Here is a 21,221-nt window from a genome sequence, read left to right on the forward strand (position 1 = left end):
AAGTGAAAAATATAAAGAAATACACAAAAAATAAAATGTCAACAATCGGACTGAATTAGATCTGGCTGTGGCAGCATCAGAATTACTGGCACGTAGAAGGGAATAGTGGTGCGGTTCGCCAGTAAGAAACATGCAAATTACGGAATCATGTATTGCCGCCTCACCACAAATGCACAGTAAATGTAATTAACTCGGTAAATCCTGACGTTATTACAGACGTTTTAGAGGTGCAGATGTAGCGTTGCAAGAGGCAGGATCAACCACCAGAACATCGCCGTAGCTATATTCATTTATCTATTTATCTTTTTTTTTTTTTTTTATGTGTTCGACTCTGGGCATAGGCTTCACAGCCTGCTACCAAAGCCCAGTAGTCCTCTTACATACCATGCACCTCTACATGTCACCACTTCCGTGCTAACACCCACCGTCCATATTGAATACACCCTAGGGCTGTCTCATACAGGACTGGTATATTAGTATTAGTGGGGGTATTTTTACGACATGTCGGCGGGTCTTCTGGTAGATCAGTAAATTATGACTTTATGAAATTCAAATCCTTAAACTGTTCCCTGCCCCAGCGGGGATTTGAACATGGGTCCGGCAGGACTGCAGGCCACCTTACTACCGATTGAGCCACCGCCTCCCCCATCTATCTATCCTTGTGTCTGTCTGCCTGTCTATTTATATCTATGTAAATGCACAAGGCACTGGCGGCATTACCAGTGCATCTAAGGTGAGGTGAGAGGCAGAGAGGGTAAGACAGCGGAGGCGTGAAGAGTGAGATGACAGCGTACATGTAAGGTGAGAGGCGGGAGGGCTTGGGGGCAGTGGTGAAGTGTCAACCAAATCAATTACTGTGCCATCATCAAAAGTTCTTTCGAAGCCGTGGAGGCAGCCGGCATCAGTGTAGCAAGCAACATCACCAGACAAACGAGCATCTACAAGGGCAGGTTGCGGCGTGTATGATTTGACTCCTCTTGACTTGGTACACCAGGGCTATTTCTGGCGACTACGCTCATTTGTTTTATAATCTGGTCCCCCCATTATGATGCAAAGCAGTCGTTAATCCTGATAACATCTGGCATTTGGCATTTTCTTATACTTATTTCGACTGGCGGGTATATGAGCGGGGACGAATGGAAGCATACAAATCGTGAAACAGTTACTGTCAGCTATAACGTGGTCTTGTGTCCATACAGTATGTCAGTACGTTTCGTCCAGGGTGACCGTGATAATAACGTCCCAAAGCATTTCTACATCTCATCACGATCTACTCCCCTCCTGGGTGTGAGGGACGAGAATTGATGAAATCGTTCCTTCCGCTAAGCTGAGCTGGTTGTTGAGAGCATCTTCCTTTCTTCCTATGACACAAGTGAAATGCACTGCGGAAAAGGATCACATGATCGCTTCATTGATTCAGCAGCTGTGCAGGGGAAACACTAAATCAGACCCAGCCTCAACCGCAAAGAACTGGGTTTAGGATGGAAAGCAATGCAATATTTCCAAAAAAATCTGCAGAAAAGGTGGCGAAAAACATTAAAAGGATTGTGCTGCGTGTTGCTGGAGGGAGGGGGAGGTTACGTGGAAAAGTATGAAGAGTGGATAGGTACAATAGAGACTCAAAATCAACTTGGATTCTCGATCTGCCAGGAAAATATATATGTACATAATGGTAATAACAACAGGTGTGAGTTTGATTTCACTCATCAAGCGAGGTGCCACACACTAATCACTGACACTGGTTATTTCGAGATTTCAAATTAGGGTGGCAGGGCAAGCAAGAAAACAAGCATACCGTATAAGGAGTTTGTTAACAGAGACCATGTTCCAAAGCTCAACCAGATGGCCATGACCAAAATGCCTATCAGTCTGTGCCACAAATGATAACATTACCCTTCCTCGTTTCAAGCTGCCCTCCTTCACGTATTTCTCCATTTTGAGTCATCCCTCTCCATCATCTTCATCGTTAATGATCAGGAGGGTGAGATGTATCCCGAGTGAGATCTGTGGCCATATATGAGGCAGTGAAGCCGGCAGGTGGTGAGGTTAGAGATGGTCACAGTGAAAAGTATGGGCACGTGGGATGTAGGGACTGAGGGGTGTGAGATGGGTTGTTTGAGTTTGAATATGTTCAACGGTCTGAGATGTGCTGGTGGGAAATTAAGAGTGGGGATGATGTAGATATTGTTACGGAACAGAGAGAGATAATGAACACTTCAAGTGAGAATACTAAAATCACTACTGTCCCGCAAAGTTCCAGGTTCAAAACAAAAGACTTAGGTAAAATTAAAAGTTAAAGTTTAATGCACAAACTAACAACTAAACATTTAGGACTCATAAGGATAATGTAATGGCAAAAACAGGTTAAATATATGGTTAACTGCAATAGCCTCTATTAACACGAATTTAGCAAGAACAAATTTATCTAAGTCAGCCCTGATAAAATGAGAAAACCGGATAATGCTCAGTTAATGCAAGATATAATATTATTACGGATACAAAATATTACTAACTCTGGCTGACATTAAAAACTTTACATGAATCACAAAAACTCTACCAGGCCCGCGAATCAATGCCTCAGGCTATACAGTACAAGAAAAATGGTAATAACACTTATACTCAAATTATACAGCAGCTAGATGGCTGGAGACTTCCTGAGCACTCACAATAATAATACACTATACAGGGGAGGACAGAGATGTGAACAAAATGAGGAGTAGATCTAAGTGGCAACTAATGCAGAGACTGAGCTCATTATATAGGGGGCCGGCGTGATTCAACTTGCAAGAAGGACGCGCAAATGAGGGCACAGAGGACGAAGAGTTGACACTCCCGCTCTGAACAACAGAAAGAACGACTTACTCTACTATAAGGGGGAGAAGGGGGGAGTGAGGTAGAACACGCAAGCCTGGTCACTATGGAAGCCACGAGGCGAATCGTGATCAAACATGCAGCATACTGTACGTTAGAATTATACAAAGGATGATGAAATCATAGGCTATGTAACACCTCCCCACAAAGAAAAAGAAATTTACAAAGGAAATTTCTTATTACTCTAAAACAATCTGTCTAAAGTCTAGATAAGCAATCTGCAATAACATTTTCTTTCCCCTTGACATGTTGTATGTCTAATGAATACTCCTGAAGAAGTAGACTCCATCTTGTCAATCTCTGATTTTTATCTTTAAACTTACTAAGGAATTTCAGTGGGTTATGATCGGTATAAATGACTATGGGGTCAAAACCAGAACACAAATAAAATGAAAAATGCTGAAAACACAAAATCAAGGCCAAAAGCTCTTTCTCAATAGTTGAGTAGTTCTTTTGAGGTGGAGTGAACTTCTTGCTGTAATAAGATACAGGGTGTTCAATACCCTGATCATCCTCTTGCAGCAAAACAACCCCAGCTCCTGTGTCACTTGCGTCAACAGCCATCTTAAAAGGCTTAGCAAAATTTGGAGTAGCAAGCACTGGCTGACTTAATAGGATAGCTTTAAGTTTACTGAAATTAGATTCACAGTTATCGGTCCAGACAAATTTAACTCCCTTTTTCAGTAGGTCTGTAAGTGGTGATACAAGAATTGAAAAGTTAAGAACAAATCTCCCGTAATAACCTACCATTCCCAAAAATCTTTGTAGCTCTTTCCTACTTTTAGGTCTGGGAAGATCACTTATAACCTGAACCTTAGCTCCTGGTGGTGCAACATGTCCATCACCAATTACGTACCCAAGGTACTGAACTTTAGCTTGACCAAACTCACACTTTGATAAATTAGCTACAAGATTAGCCTGAACCAAACGCTCAAGAAATTTACTGACATGGCATAGGTGATCTTTCCAATTGTCACTGAAGAGTAATATATCATGAATATAAACAACACACCCTACCAAACCCTCTGTTACAACATTCATGAGCTTCTGAAAAGCTGCTGGTGCATTCTTCATACCATATGGCATTACAGAACATGCAAAAGTCTTTCCTAGTGTTACAAAACATGAGATCTCCCTAGCACGTTCAGTCATAGGTACTTGCCAGTATCCCTTTAACAAATCAAACTTACTTATGTACCTAGCCTTTCCGATCTTGTCTATGCAATCTTCCACGCGAGGGAGAGGGTAAGTGTCTGTTTTGGTTATCTGATTAACACGTCTGTAGTCGATGCAAAGCCGCTGTGACCCACCTGGCTTAGGGACTAGAGTGACAGGAGAACTCCACTCACTCTGACAGGGCTCAATCATCTTGTGGTCCAACAGGTAGCCAAGGTCCTTCTGGATGAGAGGAACTTTCACTGGGTTCACATGGTAAGGAGGCAGTTTAATTGGCTTTGCGTCTCCAACATCGACATCATGCATCAACACAGTGGTTCTTCCTGGAGTGGCACGGAACACTTGCGGGTACTCCTGCAGTAATGCCGAAAACTCCTGCCTTTCCTCGGGAGCTAGATGAGAAAGCTTAGTCTGGAGATCATTCATGATATCAGGATTCTTCCCCAAACTATCACTCAGGCTCATACTGCATGGGAGAGCTTCACTTGCAGACTCGGGTGGAACAGCTACAGTGCAGACTGGGTTATTTTCGTCCCGCCTGTGATATAACTTTAGCATGTTGATGTGACAAAGTTACTTGTTCTTTCTAGGATCTGGTGTGGCGATGACATAGTTGACATCGCTGAGTTTCTTCTCCACGAAATAAGGACCACTAAACTTGGCTTGAAGAGGTTGCCTATGCACTGGTAGCAGAATCAAAACCTGATCTCCTGGCTGAAAGTGGCGTAACCTGGACTTCTTATCATACCAAGTCTTCATCTTCTCCTGAGCAGCTCCTAAATTCTCTCTCGCCAGCTGTAAAGCAGTGGACAGCCGTTCCTTGAACTTCATCACATACTCCAGCAGGTTGACGTCATCTTCCTCCGGCAGCCAGCATTCCTTGAGTAGCTTAAGGGGTCCTCTTACTTCATGGCCAAACAGTAGTTCAAAGGGTGAGAAGCCCAGTGATTCATTTGGAGATTCTCTTGCGGCAAATACAACGAATGGAAGACCTTTATCCCAGTCTTTCTGATGTTCCAAACAGTATTTCCTGAGCATCGATTTGAGTGTTTGATGATATCTCTCCAACGCTCCTTGGGTTTGGGGATGGTAAGCTGAAGACGTGATCTGGGTGATGCCCAACTCTTTCAGAAACTGCTTGAACACATTTGACATGAAATTACTTCCCCGGTCTGACTGTACCTCCTTGGGCAGACCAAACTTGGTGAAGAACCCTAGCATTTCCTTAACCACGTTCTTTGCAGAGATATTTCTAAGTGGAATGGCTTCAGGATAAGGAGTAGCCATATCAATCAGGGTAAACACATAAGAAAATCCTGAAGAAGTCTTAGGAAGAGGGCCCACAATATCCACCAACACATGGGTGAATGGCACCTCAAAAGGAGGAATGGGAACTAGAGGTGCAACCTTTTCGGTCTGATTACACTTCCCCACAACTTGACAAGTGTGACAAGACTTACAATACCAGGAAACATCTCTGAAGGTACCTGGCCAGTAGAAGTGTTTCAAAATGCGTGCCACAGTCTTCCTCACTCTAAGGTGTCCTGCCAAACTGGAATCATGAGCCACTCTAATGATATCCTGCCTACAAACACAAGGGATGACAACTTGATGTACAACCTCCCATTCACAGTCGGCTGATGCTGTTGGGGGTCTCCACTTTCTCATAAGTACTCCTGACTTAATATAATAACAAGTAGAAGCACCAGCTGACTCTTCCTCACTGCAAGCAGAGTTAGCTAGACCTTTCAACTCAGGGTCAGCAACCTGCAACTCAACCAACTCTTGACAAGACAAATTATCAACAGTACGGGGTACTGCCTCATCTGGTGAGTGGTTCAAATTAGCAAGAAAAGTGTCAGCTAGGATAACATCATCATCATCATTATCCTCTAAGTCACCAGTAACTTTAGACTTAGCCCTAGTGACAGCACATGCAGAGAACACATCAGGGACATCACAATCCTGGGTCGCAGTCACAGGTTCACTAGACAACTGAGGAGCTGGACACACATGACTTCCACTAATATCATTTCCAAGTAAGAAAGTTACACCTGACATTGGGAGTGTCTCAACCAACCCAATCATAACGGAACCATTAACAAAACCAGACTCTAAATTCACTCTGCACAGAGGGACAGAGAAGTAATTATTCCCTACACCTTGTAAGATTACAGTTTCATCAGAGGAATTAACATTAGAGCCTAGAAGAAGGGTCAGAACAAGGGTTAGCATAAGGGATTGGCAAGCACCTGTGTCACGATATATTTTAACTGATTTCCTGTCATTACTGTCCAGACGACTGACAAAACCATCAGACAGGAAATTAGCACATGAACTCTTGAGAGTGTCACCCACGTTAATGCTCAAAAGAGGAGCTTCATCATGAGAATTTAATTTACCCCTCAAAGCAGGTTCAGTTAACTCGGTTAAAGAATTCTGGGAACTCTCAAGGGTGGACACTAGACCAATTGACTGAATATTTAAAGACTCCTTTTTGTTCACATCACGCTGTCTCCTGAAACATTTCTCCGTAGTATGACCAAGCTTACTACAATAAGTACATTTACTTTTCTGAAATCTAGAGGTGAAGCTGGTATTTACTTCCTGAGAAACATCATCTTTATTCTCTTTCCTGTTACCTGTACTCTGAGTAGAGGCAACGTACTTACTCTCAGCTTTCCTTTTTTCTTTAGAATATCTCTTGTGAGGGAGAACATATTCATCAGCTAAAACTGCAGCATCAATCAAATTATCTATTCTTTTCTCATCAAGATATAGGCTTACATCTTTATTAATACACCTTTTGAAGTCCTCCAGCAAAATCATCTGCTTAAATTTATCAAAATTAGGATTTACATTCTTAGAATTTAACCACTGCTCTAACAGATCTTCTTTGATTTTTGCATACTCAACATGGGATTGCTTATCTTGCTTATAAGTTGTCCTAAATTTTACCCTATAGGCTTCAGGAACAAGCTCATAGGCCTTAAGAATCAAGCTCTTAACTACATCATAATTATCAGCTTGATCCTGAGGCAAAGATGAATAAGTTATTTGAGCTTTACCAGTGAGAACACTCTGTAGGAGTACTGGCCAATACTTTTTGAGCCAATTAAAACCTGTAGCTACCCTCTTAAACAACTGAAAATACTTCGTTAAATCAGATTCATTAAAAGGAGGGACAAGTTTAACATTTTTAGCCACATCAAAATCATCAGAGCTAGATGATCCAGTTCCACCTTGTTTCATGCGATACTCATGGTCTGCCTGAATCCTAGCAAGTTCAATTTGTGCCTGAGCCTGTGCCTGTGCCTCCTGAATATGAGACTGAAACTCAGCCTCCTTAGCATTTGCCTGAAACTCAGCCTCCTTAGCACGAGCTTGAAACTCAGCCTCCTTAGCACTAGCCTGAAACTCAGCCTCCTTAGCACGAGCCTGAAACTCAGCCTCCTTAGCACGAGCCTCCTGCAGGGCTAGCTGTAACTTAGCTATTTCAATCTGCGTTTGCTCATCTGGAGGAGTTACATTAAACAAGCTTTTATTAATCATGCCAGCAATTTGAGCTTTAGAATGATGAGAGCGAACAGCAATTTTGAATTGTTGAGCAACAAGCTTAAGTTCATTCTTTGTTCTGTTTTCTACATCACACACTGTTTGCACATTTGACAAAAAATCTTTGGCTTCATCAAGAGTAGTAATAGTAGACATCATCAATAAATCACAGTCACAAAATATCAAGCAATATCCTTATGATAATATCCTGAATATCCTGATAAGAGGTCGCCAAATTTATGTTATGGAACAGAGAGATAATGAACACTTCAAGTGAGAATACTAAAATCACTACTGTCCCGCAAAGTTCCAGGTTCAAAACAAAAGACTTAGGTAAAATTAAAAGTTAAAGTTTAATGCACAAACTAACAACTAAACATTCAGGACTCATAAGGATAATGTAATGGCAAAAACAGGTTAAATATATGGTTAACTGCAATAGCCTCTATTAACAAGAATTTAGCAAGAACAAATTTATCTAAGTCAGCCTTGATAAAATGAGAAAACAGGATAATGCTCAGTTAATGCAAGATATAATATTATTACGGATACAAAATATTACTAATTCTGGCTGACATTAAAAACTTTACATGAATCACAAAAACTCTACCAGGCCCGCGAATCAACGCCTCAGGCTATACAGTACTAGAAAAATGGTAATAACACTTATACTCAAATTATACAGCAGCTAGATGGCTGGAGACTTCCTGAGCACTCACAATAATAATACACTATACAGGGGAGGACAGAGATGTGAACAAAATGAGGAGTAGATCTAAGTGGCAACTAATGCAGAGACTGAGCTCAATATATAGGGGGCCGGCAGAGCTTGATTCAACTTGCAAGAAGGACGCGCAAATGAGGGCACAGAGGACGAAGAGTTGACACTCCTGCTCTGAACAACAGAAAGAGCGACTTACTCTACTATAAGGGGGAGAAGGGGGGAGTGAGGTAGAACACGCAAGGCTGGTCACTATTGAAGTCACGAGGTGAATCGTGATCAAACATGCAGCATACTGTACGTTAGAATTATACAAAGGATGATGAAATAATAGGCTATGTAACAATATGAAATAAATAAGGCGGGATGCGTAGGTATGTATGTATGTAACGTATGGATGTAGGAGGTAGTAAATGTAGGGATATGCAGGTAGCATGGAGAGAATGGTGAAGTAAGGATGTGTGAACAAATCAGTAACTGGGATGTGTGGTTTTAGTTGACATAAGAAGACAGCTTAATCACACAAAAGCGAGTGATGTCGGAGGGAAGAAGGAGTATGTGTGAAGGTTAAAGTCGTGCAGATAAAATTGGTATGCTGGTACGCGGAAGGTATGGGCGGAGTGTACTCTTAATAATTTAAGCCTGTCAGGGCAAAGGTATACAGATAAAGATGTGTGAATTTATATGTGAATGTTTAAATAATTAGATATGAGTGAAGCATTGTTAAAAAGGAAGCTTGTAGACAGTGAAATAGTATAACAGATAAAAACATCTATCTGGTACGTAAGAGCCGGGGTGCATGGGCAAGGTTCCATGAAGTACAGTTAACTATACAGTAAACATACTGAGTGAATTGTGCAAAACTAAATATCTGTATAGGAAAATGTAGGTAGAGATGTGTCACTATGGATGTGTGGGCAGGAGTGTGTGGACAGGGAGTTGGAGATAATGGACTGTATGACTATGAGATTTATGAGTGACTATGACTTAGGAGAATGACAGACAAGTTTCAGAATTCCATGAATCCAGTAAGTTTTTGTGTGAGTATGATAAAGATCTGTCCACATTATCTGAGGTAGACCCACTGACAATTCCTTCACAATTCGCCGCCATATACGGTGTACGAGTAGGGGAGAGAGGTGAAAGGCCTCGACCTTGCCTCTCCATTCTTCATCCCACGTCATGCTGTCATTACTTACTATCATCTTTCACTCATTTAAAATTCCTTCGTATCTCTTCCCTCATCCGTTGCTTTTATTCCTTCAAACGACCTAAAATAAACAACGATGAACTACCAGTATTTCAAAATTAAAAATAAGTTTATATACTCGAGTGGAGAACAGGATATGAAAATTTAAAATGTGGTTATATCTTGACCTAATGATAAGAGCAAAGGTGGAGGGGGAGGGGGAGAGGGAAGGAAAATTGCGGCCGGCTGGTTTACACGATGCGGCCGCTGTCTCTGGCCACCATTACCACGAGACTACGAGAACTACGATAAGGACAGCAAAGAAAAATATTCACACAGACACACACACAGACACACACACACACACACACACACACACACACACACACACACACACACACACACACAACCTCGTCAAGATAAGGTGCACTTTTTAATCTTATGTGGTATATAGGTTCGTTTAATCAATAATTAATAACAAGGATAAATGAGAGAGACCACGATTCACTTTCTAATCATAATGTGGTATATAAGTTCATTAAACCACTAATTACTAACAATGATAAATGTAAAGGTCCTGGTGTTGGTGGGTGTCCTGAATTATTAAAATTTTCTCCCTTTAATACTTCTAGACTCCTAAACGTCTCCGCAACAACTTCCCGCAACATGGAGTTGTTACCCACGGATCACCTTCCGTTGATATCCAAGAAGAATGTAGTGACATGAGTGTAGGCTAAAATTCAAATTGTATATATTCTTTTTTCAATTTCCATTACAAACACGGTATCCTTCTAATATTATGTAATTTTAGTTCTTGCCAGCTATGAGCGAAAGAATGTTTATGAAGAGACGAGAAGTGGGCACGTGACATGCAATGTGTGTGGTTGTATTTCCATCCATGGGGTAGGAGATGTAGTGAAGGTGGAGGGACGATACATTGCACAAAAATATATTCAAATATCGCAGGATTTCTTTCTACCTTTCCTACGAGAGAAATATTTCCTCTTCCCTTCTGGACCAGTCATCTTTGTCCAAGATCGTTGTCCTGTACACACAGCAGGAGCAGTTCAGGAATGGTTTAGTAGTCAAGAAAACCTGCAACTCCTAGCTTGGCCGAGCAAGGGTTGTGACTGCAACCCAATCGAAAATCTGGGGGACCATGGTTAACACATAGGAACCAGGACGAGAGAAAACGGCAGACCAGCTGATGGCCCACATTATGACTCAGTGGGAAACATTCCGAGGGAAGCCACACATAGGAAGGAATAATGTGGCCAGCATGCCCGATAGGCTTCGAGAGATTGTGGAGAAGAAGGGTGGCTGGACTCATTATTGACTGCAATGTCTGTGTAAAACAATAAGCTAAGATGTATCAGCAGTGATATTATATTCCCTTACTTAATGTTGCAGTATGTTCTCACGCATTATCAACTGTCAGTATCACAGTGAGTAATATACTCGTGCCAATGACGTTAGCCCTTCAAGGTCTACTAAGAACTAGGGTACATTATACTGGCAAACACCGTAGGGGTTACAAAAATACAGAAATCTAAATTATGTGCAATATCTGGTCGTGCTATTTTGACTAAAAATAAATAATGTCCGATTATAAATGCCCTAGCAATCGAAGATTAATGTAACAGTTATTCATGAACAAGCAAATATAGGATACTGCGGAATAAGAGTCAGTCCTAATCTCACTGGTAAACATTATAATAATCTACTGTAGGTCAAAAGTTAAGGGATCATCAAGGCTTCAGAAATTGCAGTGTTTCTCAAGCAATGTCAAACACACTTGAAAAAACTTATATTATTGTGGGTATGGTCATACTATGCACAACTTACTGTAGTTGTTCTTTTTGGATTATCTGTTATGAAGTCAGATGCTTTTGCAACAATACCCTTTGCCGCTTGTTCGTTACAACTGTAATTAGTTTACCCGATTATTACCCTGTCAAACCTATGTAACATGCCACCACTTCCAACTGTCACCATTTATCAGAGTTCTAGCACTGTCGTTAAATAACAATTCCTGTATACTGTATGTCAACCTCAACACACAGATTGTGGTAGTATTCTGAGATATATTTGGAATCCCTAACTCAGTGTCGTTACCACTAAAAAGAGGCTGTTTTAGCTCATTCACATCGTAAACCTACGTTTTTAACAAATACGCTGGTGCCACATCTGTATTACATTGGTGCCACATTTATTCAGCCACGTCCCTCTGCCACCCCCAACACCAACACCCCCTACATTTGCGCCAGACATCTCGCAACTACTCTCCCTCTCACTAGAAAATGATTCGAAGAAACTGAGTCGAGCTGCACAGGATTCACACTTAGGAAAAAGAGGATTGACAACACTGACTGTACCAGCTATAAGTGTCCGCGATAGTAAGAAGGGGGACTGCCAGGCCTAAGGGACCGGGCTGTTATGACTGTGCCCAGAGTCCTGGACATAGAAAAAATCTAAATCCTTTAATTAATAACGGGTATATTTGCATTATTCAGGGGTCTCAGTGTAGTGAATTACCCTTCATATCTTTGCCTCCATAAACAGAATTGGAAAAAATCGATGGAAGTTGCGGTGATACGAACAGCAAGAGCGAAAGAACGTATACAACATCACGCTACCTGGTTACATATCTACCTGGGCTTTCAACAGCAGAACGAGATACAAGTTAATATGGGATCGTTGGATCTGATATTACAAATGCCTTCAATATAGTAAAAAAAAAAAAAAACTTCATTACTTTTCTTCACGTAACGCTGTTAGTAATACCTTTGATACGTTAAAATCCTGCATCGCTGTTTCTCTTCGTCTATGTATGATGTGTTTCCATTCTACACTCTCCTGTGGGACTAGGTGTTAGCGGGACAGAAAAATTTGAAGCAAAACATAAGAAAGGAATGTAGTGAGGAAGACATACTGCAGGAAGGATTAGGGAAAAAAGGAGGGAGATAGGAAGAAGGTGAGGGATGGATGAAGGAAGTTGAGTGACGTGGAAGGTAGCAACTTGAGTATTCTGGAGGTGTGAGGGTGTGGGGCTTAACGAATGAAGGATGCAGTGTTGTGTACGCGGAGTAAGAGAGAAGGAAGGAAGACAAGAGAATGAAGGTAATAAGCGATATGAGGTGGATCATGGCTGGTTTATATTAAGGCGAAAATGGGGAAACAATGGAAGTGCGACTGAGGCAGTAAGGATAATAGAAGACTGACAAAACAAGGAACAAGTTATTAGGAAAATAAGGAAGGAAAAGACACAAGTTAAACAAAGTAAACGTGAGGGTAGACGAGGAAAAAAAAATGAAGGAACGAAGGGTTTGAGAAGGAGAGAAGTAAAAAAAAAAAAAAAAAAAAAGGAAAAAAAAAAAAAAAGAAAGAAAAGCGTTTTAACTTCCACGTCAGGACTTCACTAAAAAATAGTTATATCTTCTGCCAATAATTAAAAAAAACATATTCTTATCGTAACAGTACATCAGAGTAAGAACGAAGGAAAAAAGTACATTGCAAGATCACGTTTCTCCCATCCTCCCTTTCTGTGATCGCCCTCTGCTGCCCAAATCTATACTGGGAATTAGTTATGCCTCGTCACCTTATACTACGCCTATTTTTTTTACGAAACGCACGTCTTCCATCCTCACACACACACACACACACACACACACACACACACACACACACACACACACACACACACACGCGCACGCACACACACACACACACACACACACACACACACACACACACACACACACACACAATAATGCAAGTTATAGTAACTCACAAATGGTCACGAATTAACTCCTATACACCTTAATTAAATGCACTTAATGAATCAAAAGAAACTAAGGCAATGCCTCCGTCTTTTGAGCTTCAATAAGTCCTCCATTTCTCACCACCCGAAGATTCACAAAATTCTTCCGAAGCGTGAAATTAGCTCTTCAGTCCTTCTACACAGTACAGTGGGGCACCAACTTTCGCTACAGCAGGATTCGCGGAATCCACTTTCGCGGCATGCACCAAATATTCCCTAACTTCCACTTTCGCTTGAAAAAAATCGATTTTCGCGCACAAATGTTGGGTTTGGGACAATATTTTGAACTTTGAATTTCCTGCACCGTCCGCCCACAACCCACCGCCATCTTGAATGACGTCATGTCAACACTCTGTCCACCCATTCCCGCCATTGTGTACGAGCGTGCTAGCTCCATTGTGTTGGATTCTCACGGTTCAATGGTTCAAGTCTGATTGGTGAAGTGTTCAATAAACGCATCCATGAAGGGCAGCAGGCTCTTATCACACGCTACCAGCAGAAGACTAAGGAAATAACGGAGGTGGAAGCACCATTGGAAGCCGAGGGGGCAGCCGACCATGGTGCTATCCCTACTGACAGTGCCATAGAGGAGCTTAACCTGGATGAAGATTTCGATGGATTTGTTCAAGAGAACCTAGCACAAAGGGAAATTCAGCACAGAGTGGAAGTGTTGCATCAAGTTGCATCTGAGGAGGCAGAGAGAGAGAGTGGTAGCGAGGCAGCAAGAGGTGACGCCAATACGTCTGGCGTGGCTAAATAAGCCCGCCACGCGCCTCGGATATTTACCCCCAACATCCATTAAACACCTCAACCTGGTCTCTGTGGTATGTTTCTCCTCATATAATGTGTACTGTACAGTTTTTATTGTTTGTATCTCACAATGCAATGTACAATAGTGATTTGATGTACTGTATTGCAAGTGAAAATGAAAATCTGATGTTACTTTAGGATAACCGGGAACCAATTAGCCTTTTTGCCATAAAGACAATGCCCCAACTTTCGCTAATTCCACTTTCGCGCATTATTTTTGGACCCAATTAGGCGCGAAAATTGGTGCCCCACTGTATAACCGAATATCATCTCAACATACAGTATACAGAAAGAAGGTAACTGCACATAATGAAATTATGGTAATAAAATTGAAATTGGTGGCTAATGGAGAAGACACAAATCATGGGAAGATTATTTAAATCATGATATAACAAAAGTCCCACAAAAAGCCGCGTTTCCGCCCGTTTTATTTATGAAATGATCCTAGATATCGACAAGAATGTAAATGAAGATACTGTTAAATGTGTGTTTATGATACCAGGGTGAACATTAAACTGAGTCAGACACGCATTAGTAACATGAGGTTCTAAAGATTATTTGAAACTGGACAGAGGCCTAATGAAATTCACTGTAGATAAATATGAGTAAATATGTCACGGGACAGTAGAAATGCCCTTCAGAGGCATATGTGAATTAATTAAACAGTAAAATCATGATCAAAGGAAAGAGACAAAATGGAATAAGACTCACAACATTTATGACTAGAAAAATAGTTGCGCCGTAGATGTTGTTACTCAGACTTCGGCTGCTGCAGTAACATGAGCCATGGCCAAGGCTCCAAATCGCCCCACTCCGTTGACTGTCGCAACGCCGCAAGATCTGATTCGTAGTCAAGATGTTGTCCAAGAGCAACAGACTGACTCAACACTTGCCTCAGTGCATAAGAAGCTGGAGGGTAAAGTGATTAAATATTCACGGGGAGGACAAGCCTGGTTCCTTCATAAGCAAGGACGGCTGTACCGTGAGTCACAGACACCCCAGGGTGAGGTTCGACTGCAGTTTGTCGTTCCTACAAAGTATCGCCGAGCAGTGTTTGAATTAGGTCATTGTTCAGCGATGGGAGGTCACATGGGTCAAAAGAAGACCTCTGACCGCATCCATGCTGACTTTTTCTGGCCAGGAATTGGACAGGAAATAACGAGGCTCGTACGTTCCTGCGATGTATGTCAGCGTACCACTGACCGGGGACGTGTCCGTACTGCGCCATTGAAACCAATGCCCATAATCTCTGAACCGTTCGAGAGAGTAGCAGTTGACATAGTTGGGCTAATCTCCCCTAGGGCTAGTGATGGATCAAAGTATATCCTCACTATTGTTGATTTCAGCACACGGTGGCCTGAAGCCGTGGCCCTTAAGAATATGGAGGCCGTCACTGTTGCTGAGGCATTAATTGAAGTGTTCTGTCGTGTAGGTATCCCTAAGGAAGTCTTAAGCGACCAGGGTTCGCAGTTCACTTCAGCAATGATGAATGAAGCGTTCAAGTTGCTGTCCATCCGAGGCTTACGGACTACGCCGTATCATCCCATGTGTAACGGGTTGTGTGAGAGGTTCAATGGGACTCTCAAGAAGATGTTGAGGCGCATGACCGCCGAACAGCCAAAGGAATGGCTGCGGTTCATTGCTCCTCTCCTATTTGCTTATCGAGAAGCCCCACAGCATTCATTGAAATTCTCACCCTTTGAACTGGTGTATGGAAGGACGGTCCGGGGCCCACTTCAAGTCCTTTGTGAGTTATGGGACGATGAAGAACCCAACCCTGAAGTCAAGACCACCTACGCCTACGTCCTTGATTTGGCTGACCGCCTCCAGTCGACGTGCGAGTTAGCTAAGGAAGAACTGATCAAGGCGTGTGAAGTTCAAAAGGCTTATTACGATAAGAAGGCAAGGCTTCGGAAGTTTAGTCCAGGCGATAAATGCTTGGTATTACTCCCCACTGCCCAGAACAAGTTGTTAGCACAGTGGAGGGGTCCATATGACATAGCTGAGCGCATCTCAGACCTCAACTATGTAATTCAGATGGGGAATCTTCGTAAGAGATTCCACGTAAACATGTTGAAGGCTTATCATGAGTCAAACCCCGAGGAGGCTGGCCTACAAATGGCTGATGACAGTGACCAGCCACTGGAAGGAACTGGGGCAGCCGCGGTGATCCCAGCTGATGACCATGATGAGCCCTTAACTGTTCAGTTTCACCAGGAGGAGACTGTCGGAGATGTCCTACTTAACCCTGACTTATCAGTAGGAGACCAAAAGGCCTTAAGGTCACTACCTGTCAGTATGCTGATGTCTTCTCAGACCAACCTAGACTTGCAAAGGTTGTGTGTCATAAAATTGAGTTGACCAGCAATGCTCCCATTAAGGTTAAGCCATATCCGATTCCCATGCGACTACAGGATGCAGTAGACAAGGAAATTGCCGACATAGAGACTGCAGGCATTATCGGAAAAGTCCTCATCTTCTTACTATAGTCCGATGGTAGTAGTTCGCAAGAAAGATGGTGGAGTCAGGATTTGTGGCGATTATAGGAGGCTAAATGCAATCACCAAAGTGGATGCTGAGCCAATGGGTGACCATATTGCCATCTTCTCCAAGCTGGCAGGGTCACGATATTTCACGATCCTCGATCTAGCGAAAGGATTCTTCCAGATTCCCCTTCATCCCGAGAGTCGTCAATTCACTGCCTTTGCTACTCCTAGGGGGTTGTACCAGTATAAAGTCCTACCGTTTGGACTTACCAATTCCCTAGCAGTATTTAATCGTGCCGTGAGACAAGTGCTCCATGGTATCGTAGGAGTAGAAATATTCGTTGACGATGTTCTCATTCATTCTGCCATGCTGGAGGAGCACCTCAGACTCTTGGAAGTCGTTTTCAGTAGACTCCAGAGTTTCAACATGACTGTGAAGTCTACCAAGTGTAAAATTGCGCACAGTGAGTTGGAGTTCCTCGGACATGTCGTTGGCAACAATCACAGCAGGTGTCAGGGTGATAAGATTAGAAAGGTTAAGGAAGCCCCAAGACCCATGACCAAGAAACAGGTTAGGGCATTCCTCGGCCTAGTGGGGTATTATAGAAGTTTTGTCCCCAACTTTGCCCTCATTGCTCAGCCCTTGTATGAGATGCTACGGAAACATGCTCCAAACACCATCGGATGGGGAGAAGCGCAAGAGAGATCTTTTGCCACCCTCAAGAATATGCTATCCAAGAAGCCTATCTTGCAGTTGCCTGATTCCAATAAACCTTTCATATTGCGCACTGATGCTTCACAAGATGGAGTAGGTGCCGTATTGATGCAGGAATCGGAAGGTGTAATCTTCCCAGTGGCATACCACAGCCGTAGGTTAAAACCCGCCGAGAGGAATTACAGTACTGTTGAGAAGGAACTCTTGGCTGTGGTTGATGGCGTTAAAAAATATTATTACTCTTTGTTTGGGGCACCATTCACTCTGGAAACAGATCATATGCCATTCACTAGTCTTAGTATGACCAAGACGGCTAATGCAAGATTGACATGCTGGACACTGTATTTACAGCAGTTTAACCTTGTTGTGAGATACATCAAGGGAAGTGATAAGGTAGGTGCAGACCTGATGTCTCGCCTGCTAACTGCTGACTAACACAGGCAACTGTTGTATGCTGGGTTCCGTAAGATAGGCGTCCTCAGAGATTTGAGTAATCCAAGGACCGGCCTGGTTCCCAGTTAAAAGAGTAGACCTGACGTCTCACTTGTTGGCCTCACAGGACACAGTATGTCCAGGGCCTGTACATACACGTGTTCCGTAGTTTAAGGGGGGAAAGTTTGAGAACCCGCAGAGGTGACCCGAGGCTGTGTCTGTGGACACACGAGCCCAAGTTTGCGTAAGGATTCTCAGCTGCCCCGATATTGTATATACATGTGTACTCTAGGCTAAAGGGGGGAAGTTTGAGGACCCGTGTGCAGTTCGAGGCTGTGTCTGCGGACACACGAGCCCGAGTTTGCACATGGATTCTCAGCTCCCCGATATTAATATAAGTACTGTAGCTTAAGGGGGAAGTTCGAGAGAGAACCCCGCAGAGGCGACCTGAGGCTGTGTCTGCGGACACACGAGCCCGAGTTTACACAAGGATTCTCAGCTCCCTGATATTAATATAAGTACTGTAGGTTAAGGGGGAAGTTTGAGAGAAGCCCGTGGAGGTGACCCGAGGCTCTGTCTGCGGACACACGAGCCCGAGCTTGCACAGGGATTCTCAGCTCCCCGATATTAATATAGGCACTAGGTTAAGGCCCCCCCTGTGGTGGGGGGAACACAACCTGGCCGCCTTATGGGATGGTACTACTACTCCGCGGCCAGGTTGTGTTAGGAAGAATACTGCCACCGTATTCCCTGCGTGTCATAAAAGGCGACTAAAAGGGGCGGGGTGAGGGGAATAGGGACCCCCTCCTCTGTTTTTTAGTTCCTAAAAAGAGACAGGCCAGAGAAAGGGATGGGGGATGGAGTTATCCCCGTACCCTGAAGATTGGGTCTATGAATGTGCGTGGATGTAGTATGATTGAGGCTAAAGGGAGGAGATTGGGAGAATGTTTGTGAGAAGAAAGTTGGATGTGTTAGTTTTGAGTGAAACGAAGATGAAAGGGAAGGGGGAATCTATGTTTGGAAGTGTGAATGGAAGATTGTCAGGTGTTGATAGAGGGAGGGCAAGAGAAGGTGTGGCCTTGTTAGTGAGTCCGGAAGTACAGCAATGTGTGATTGAATGGAAGGAGGTGTCATCGAGACTGATGTGGGTGAAAGCGAAATTTGAACGTGAGTTGTGGGTGTTTGTGAGTGCATATGGGCCTGGTTGTGAAAGGGATGAACAAGAGAGGGAGTCTTTCTGGAATGATGTTGATGAGTGTCTGCAGAGTTTTGGAGCGAATGTGAATATGGTAATGATGGGAGATCTGAATGCTAGAGTGGGAAATGTAGCAGTTGAAGGCGTAGTTGGTATGCATGGTGTGCCTGGAAGACATGAAAATGGGGAACAAATGATAGCGATGTGTGTTGAGCGAGAGATGGTGATTGGGAATACGCTGTTCGAGAAGAAAGATATTTATAAGTATACATGGGTGAGACAGGAGGGTGGAAGGGTTGTTGATAGAGATTTGATGGACTATGTGGTTGTGTCTAGGAATGTAATAGGAAGATTGTTGGATGTGAGAGTTCTGAGAGGGGAGGGTGGAGGTATGTCTGACCACTACCTGGTGGAGGGAAAGTTAAGAGTAGGTAAGAGATGGGTGAGAGCTAGGAGGGTTAGGTGTGGCAGGAAGGTTTTGAAAGTGAGTGAGTTGGATAATAGAGAGAAAAAGATAGAGTATCAGGAGAAATTGAAAGATAAGTGGAACGCAGTGAAAGATCGGAAAAATGGCAGCGTGGAGGAGGAATGGCAGTTGTTTAAGAGTGCTGTGGTGGGGCATGCAAAAGAGGTGTGTGGTGTGAGACGTGTGGGTGGTGGTGTAAGAAAAGGAAGTGAATGGTGGTGTGAGGAAGTAAGTATGGCTGTGGCTGAGAAGAGACGTGCATATGAAGTGTGGCTGCAGAGGAAGGATGAGATGTCACATGAAGGGTATAAGGAAAAGAGGAATAGAGCGAGAAGGGCTGTGCGTGATGCTAAAGTGGCAGCAGATGAGAGGTGGGGTAGGCGGCTGACAGAGAATTTTCAACAGAATAAGAAAATGTTTTGGAAGGAGGTGAAAAGGGTGCAAAAGGGAGAGTCTGGGAAGGAAGAACGAGTAAAATCAGAGGATGGAAGGATGTTAAATGAAATGGATGCAGCAAGGAAGAGATGGACAGAGTATTTTGAAAGATTGTTAAATGTAGAGGAGGAAAGGGTGGCTGAGATTGTGGCGGATGGAAGGGTGAAAGGAATAAATGTGTTGGGAGAGTTAAATGATTCTTTGATCACGAAGGAGGAAGTGGAGAAGGCAGTAAAGGAGACGAAAACAGGGAAAGCTGCAGGTATGGATGGGTGTGCTGTGGAATGCCTGAAGGGTGGTGGGGTGACTATTGTTGACTGGTTAGTAAGATTGTTGAATGTGTGCTTTGAGAAAGGTATGGTGCCAATTGACTGGGCAAGTGCTTGTGTGGTCCCGTTGTATAAAGGCAAGGGTGATAAGTATGAATGTACTAGCTTTAGGGGTATAAGTCTGTTGAGTGTTGTAGGTAAGGTGTATGGTAGAGTGTTAATTATGAGAGTTAGAGAGGGTACAGAGGGAGTGATTGGTGATGAGCAGTGTGGCTTTAGGAGAGGGAGGGGATGCGTTGATCAGGTGTTTGCTGTGAGACAAGTGTGTGAAAAGTATTTAGCGAAAGGCAAGGATGTGTTTTGGGCATTTATGAATTTAGAGAAAACGTATGATAGAATTGATAGGGAGGCTTTGTGGACTGTTTTAAGATTGTATGGACTTGATGGTAGGTTACTAAAAGGGGTGAAAAGTTTTTATGTAAATAGTAGAGCGTGTGTAAGAGTGGGAAATGCTGTGAGTGATTGGTTTCCCGTGAGAGTGGGGCTGCTACGGGGATGTGTGATGTCACCTTGGTTGTTTAATATTTACATGGATGGTGTTGTAAGGGAGGTGAATGCAAGAGTTTTAGGTGGAAGTCTGAGTCTGGTGAATGTTGATGGTGGAGAGTGGAATCTGAAGCAGCTGCTGTTTGCAGATGATACTGCACTGATGACTGATTCAGGGGAGAGATTGAGACAGTTGGTAGAGGAGTTTGGAAGGGTGTGTAAAAGGAGGAAATTGAAAGTAAATGAGAATAAGAGTAAAGTGATGAAGTGTATGAGGTTGACAGATGGTAGGGGGATGAATATTGTTTTGAATGGTGATTTGCTTGAGGAGGTAGATTGTTTTAAATATCTAGGGTCACATGTTGCTGTGGATGGAAGAATAGATGCAGAAGTGAAGTTTAGAATAAATGAAGTAGGAAAGGTGCTGGGAGGAATGAAAAAAGTGTTTAAATGTCGTTCGCTTAGAATGGATGTAAAGAGAAGGCTGTATGAGGGTGTTGTGGTGCCGACTGCATTATATGGGACTGAAACATGG

At 43.0% G+C, this 21,221-nt stretch overlaps 1 protein-coding gene across 1 annotated transcript in view; it reads left to right on the forward strand.

Annotated features, from left to right (window-relative positions):
• The window catches only part of LOC145403575 (uncharacterized), a 119,193-nt gene that overhangs the window by 81,059 nt on the left and 16,913 nt on the right, over nt 1–21,221 (forward strand). Inside the window, exon 3 of the mRNA XM_080275256.1 lies at nt 13,762–13,892. Coding sequence (XP_080131382.1) covers nt 13,762–13,892 — 131 coding nt within the window. The remainder of the gene's footprint in view (nt 1–13,761; nt 13,893–21,221) is intronic.

The sequence above is a fragment of the Coenobita brevimanus genome, chromosome 7, assembly GCF_032717465.1.
Source record: "Coenobita brevimanus isolate Jiangsu-jjx chromosome 7, ASM3271746v2, whole genome shotgun sequence".
NCBI lineage: Eukaryota > Metazoa > Arthropoda > Malacostraca > Decapoda > Coenobitidae > Coenobita > Coenobita brevimanus.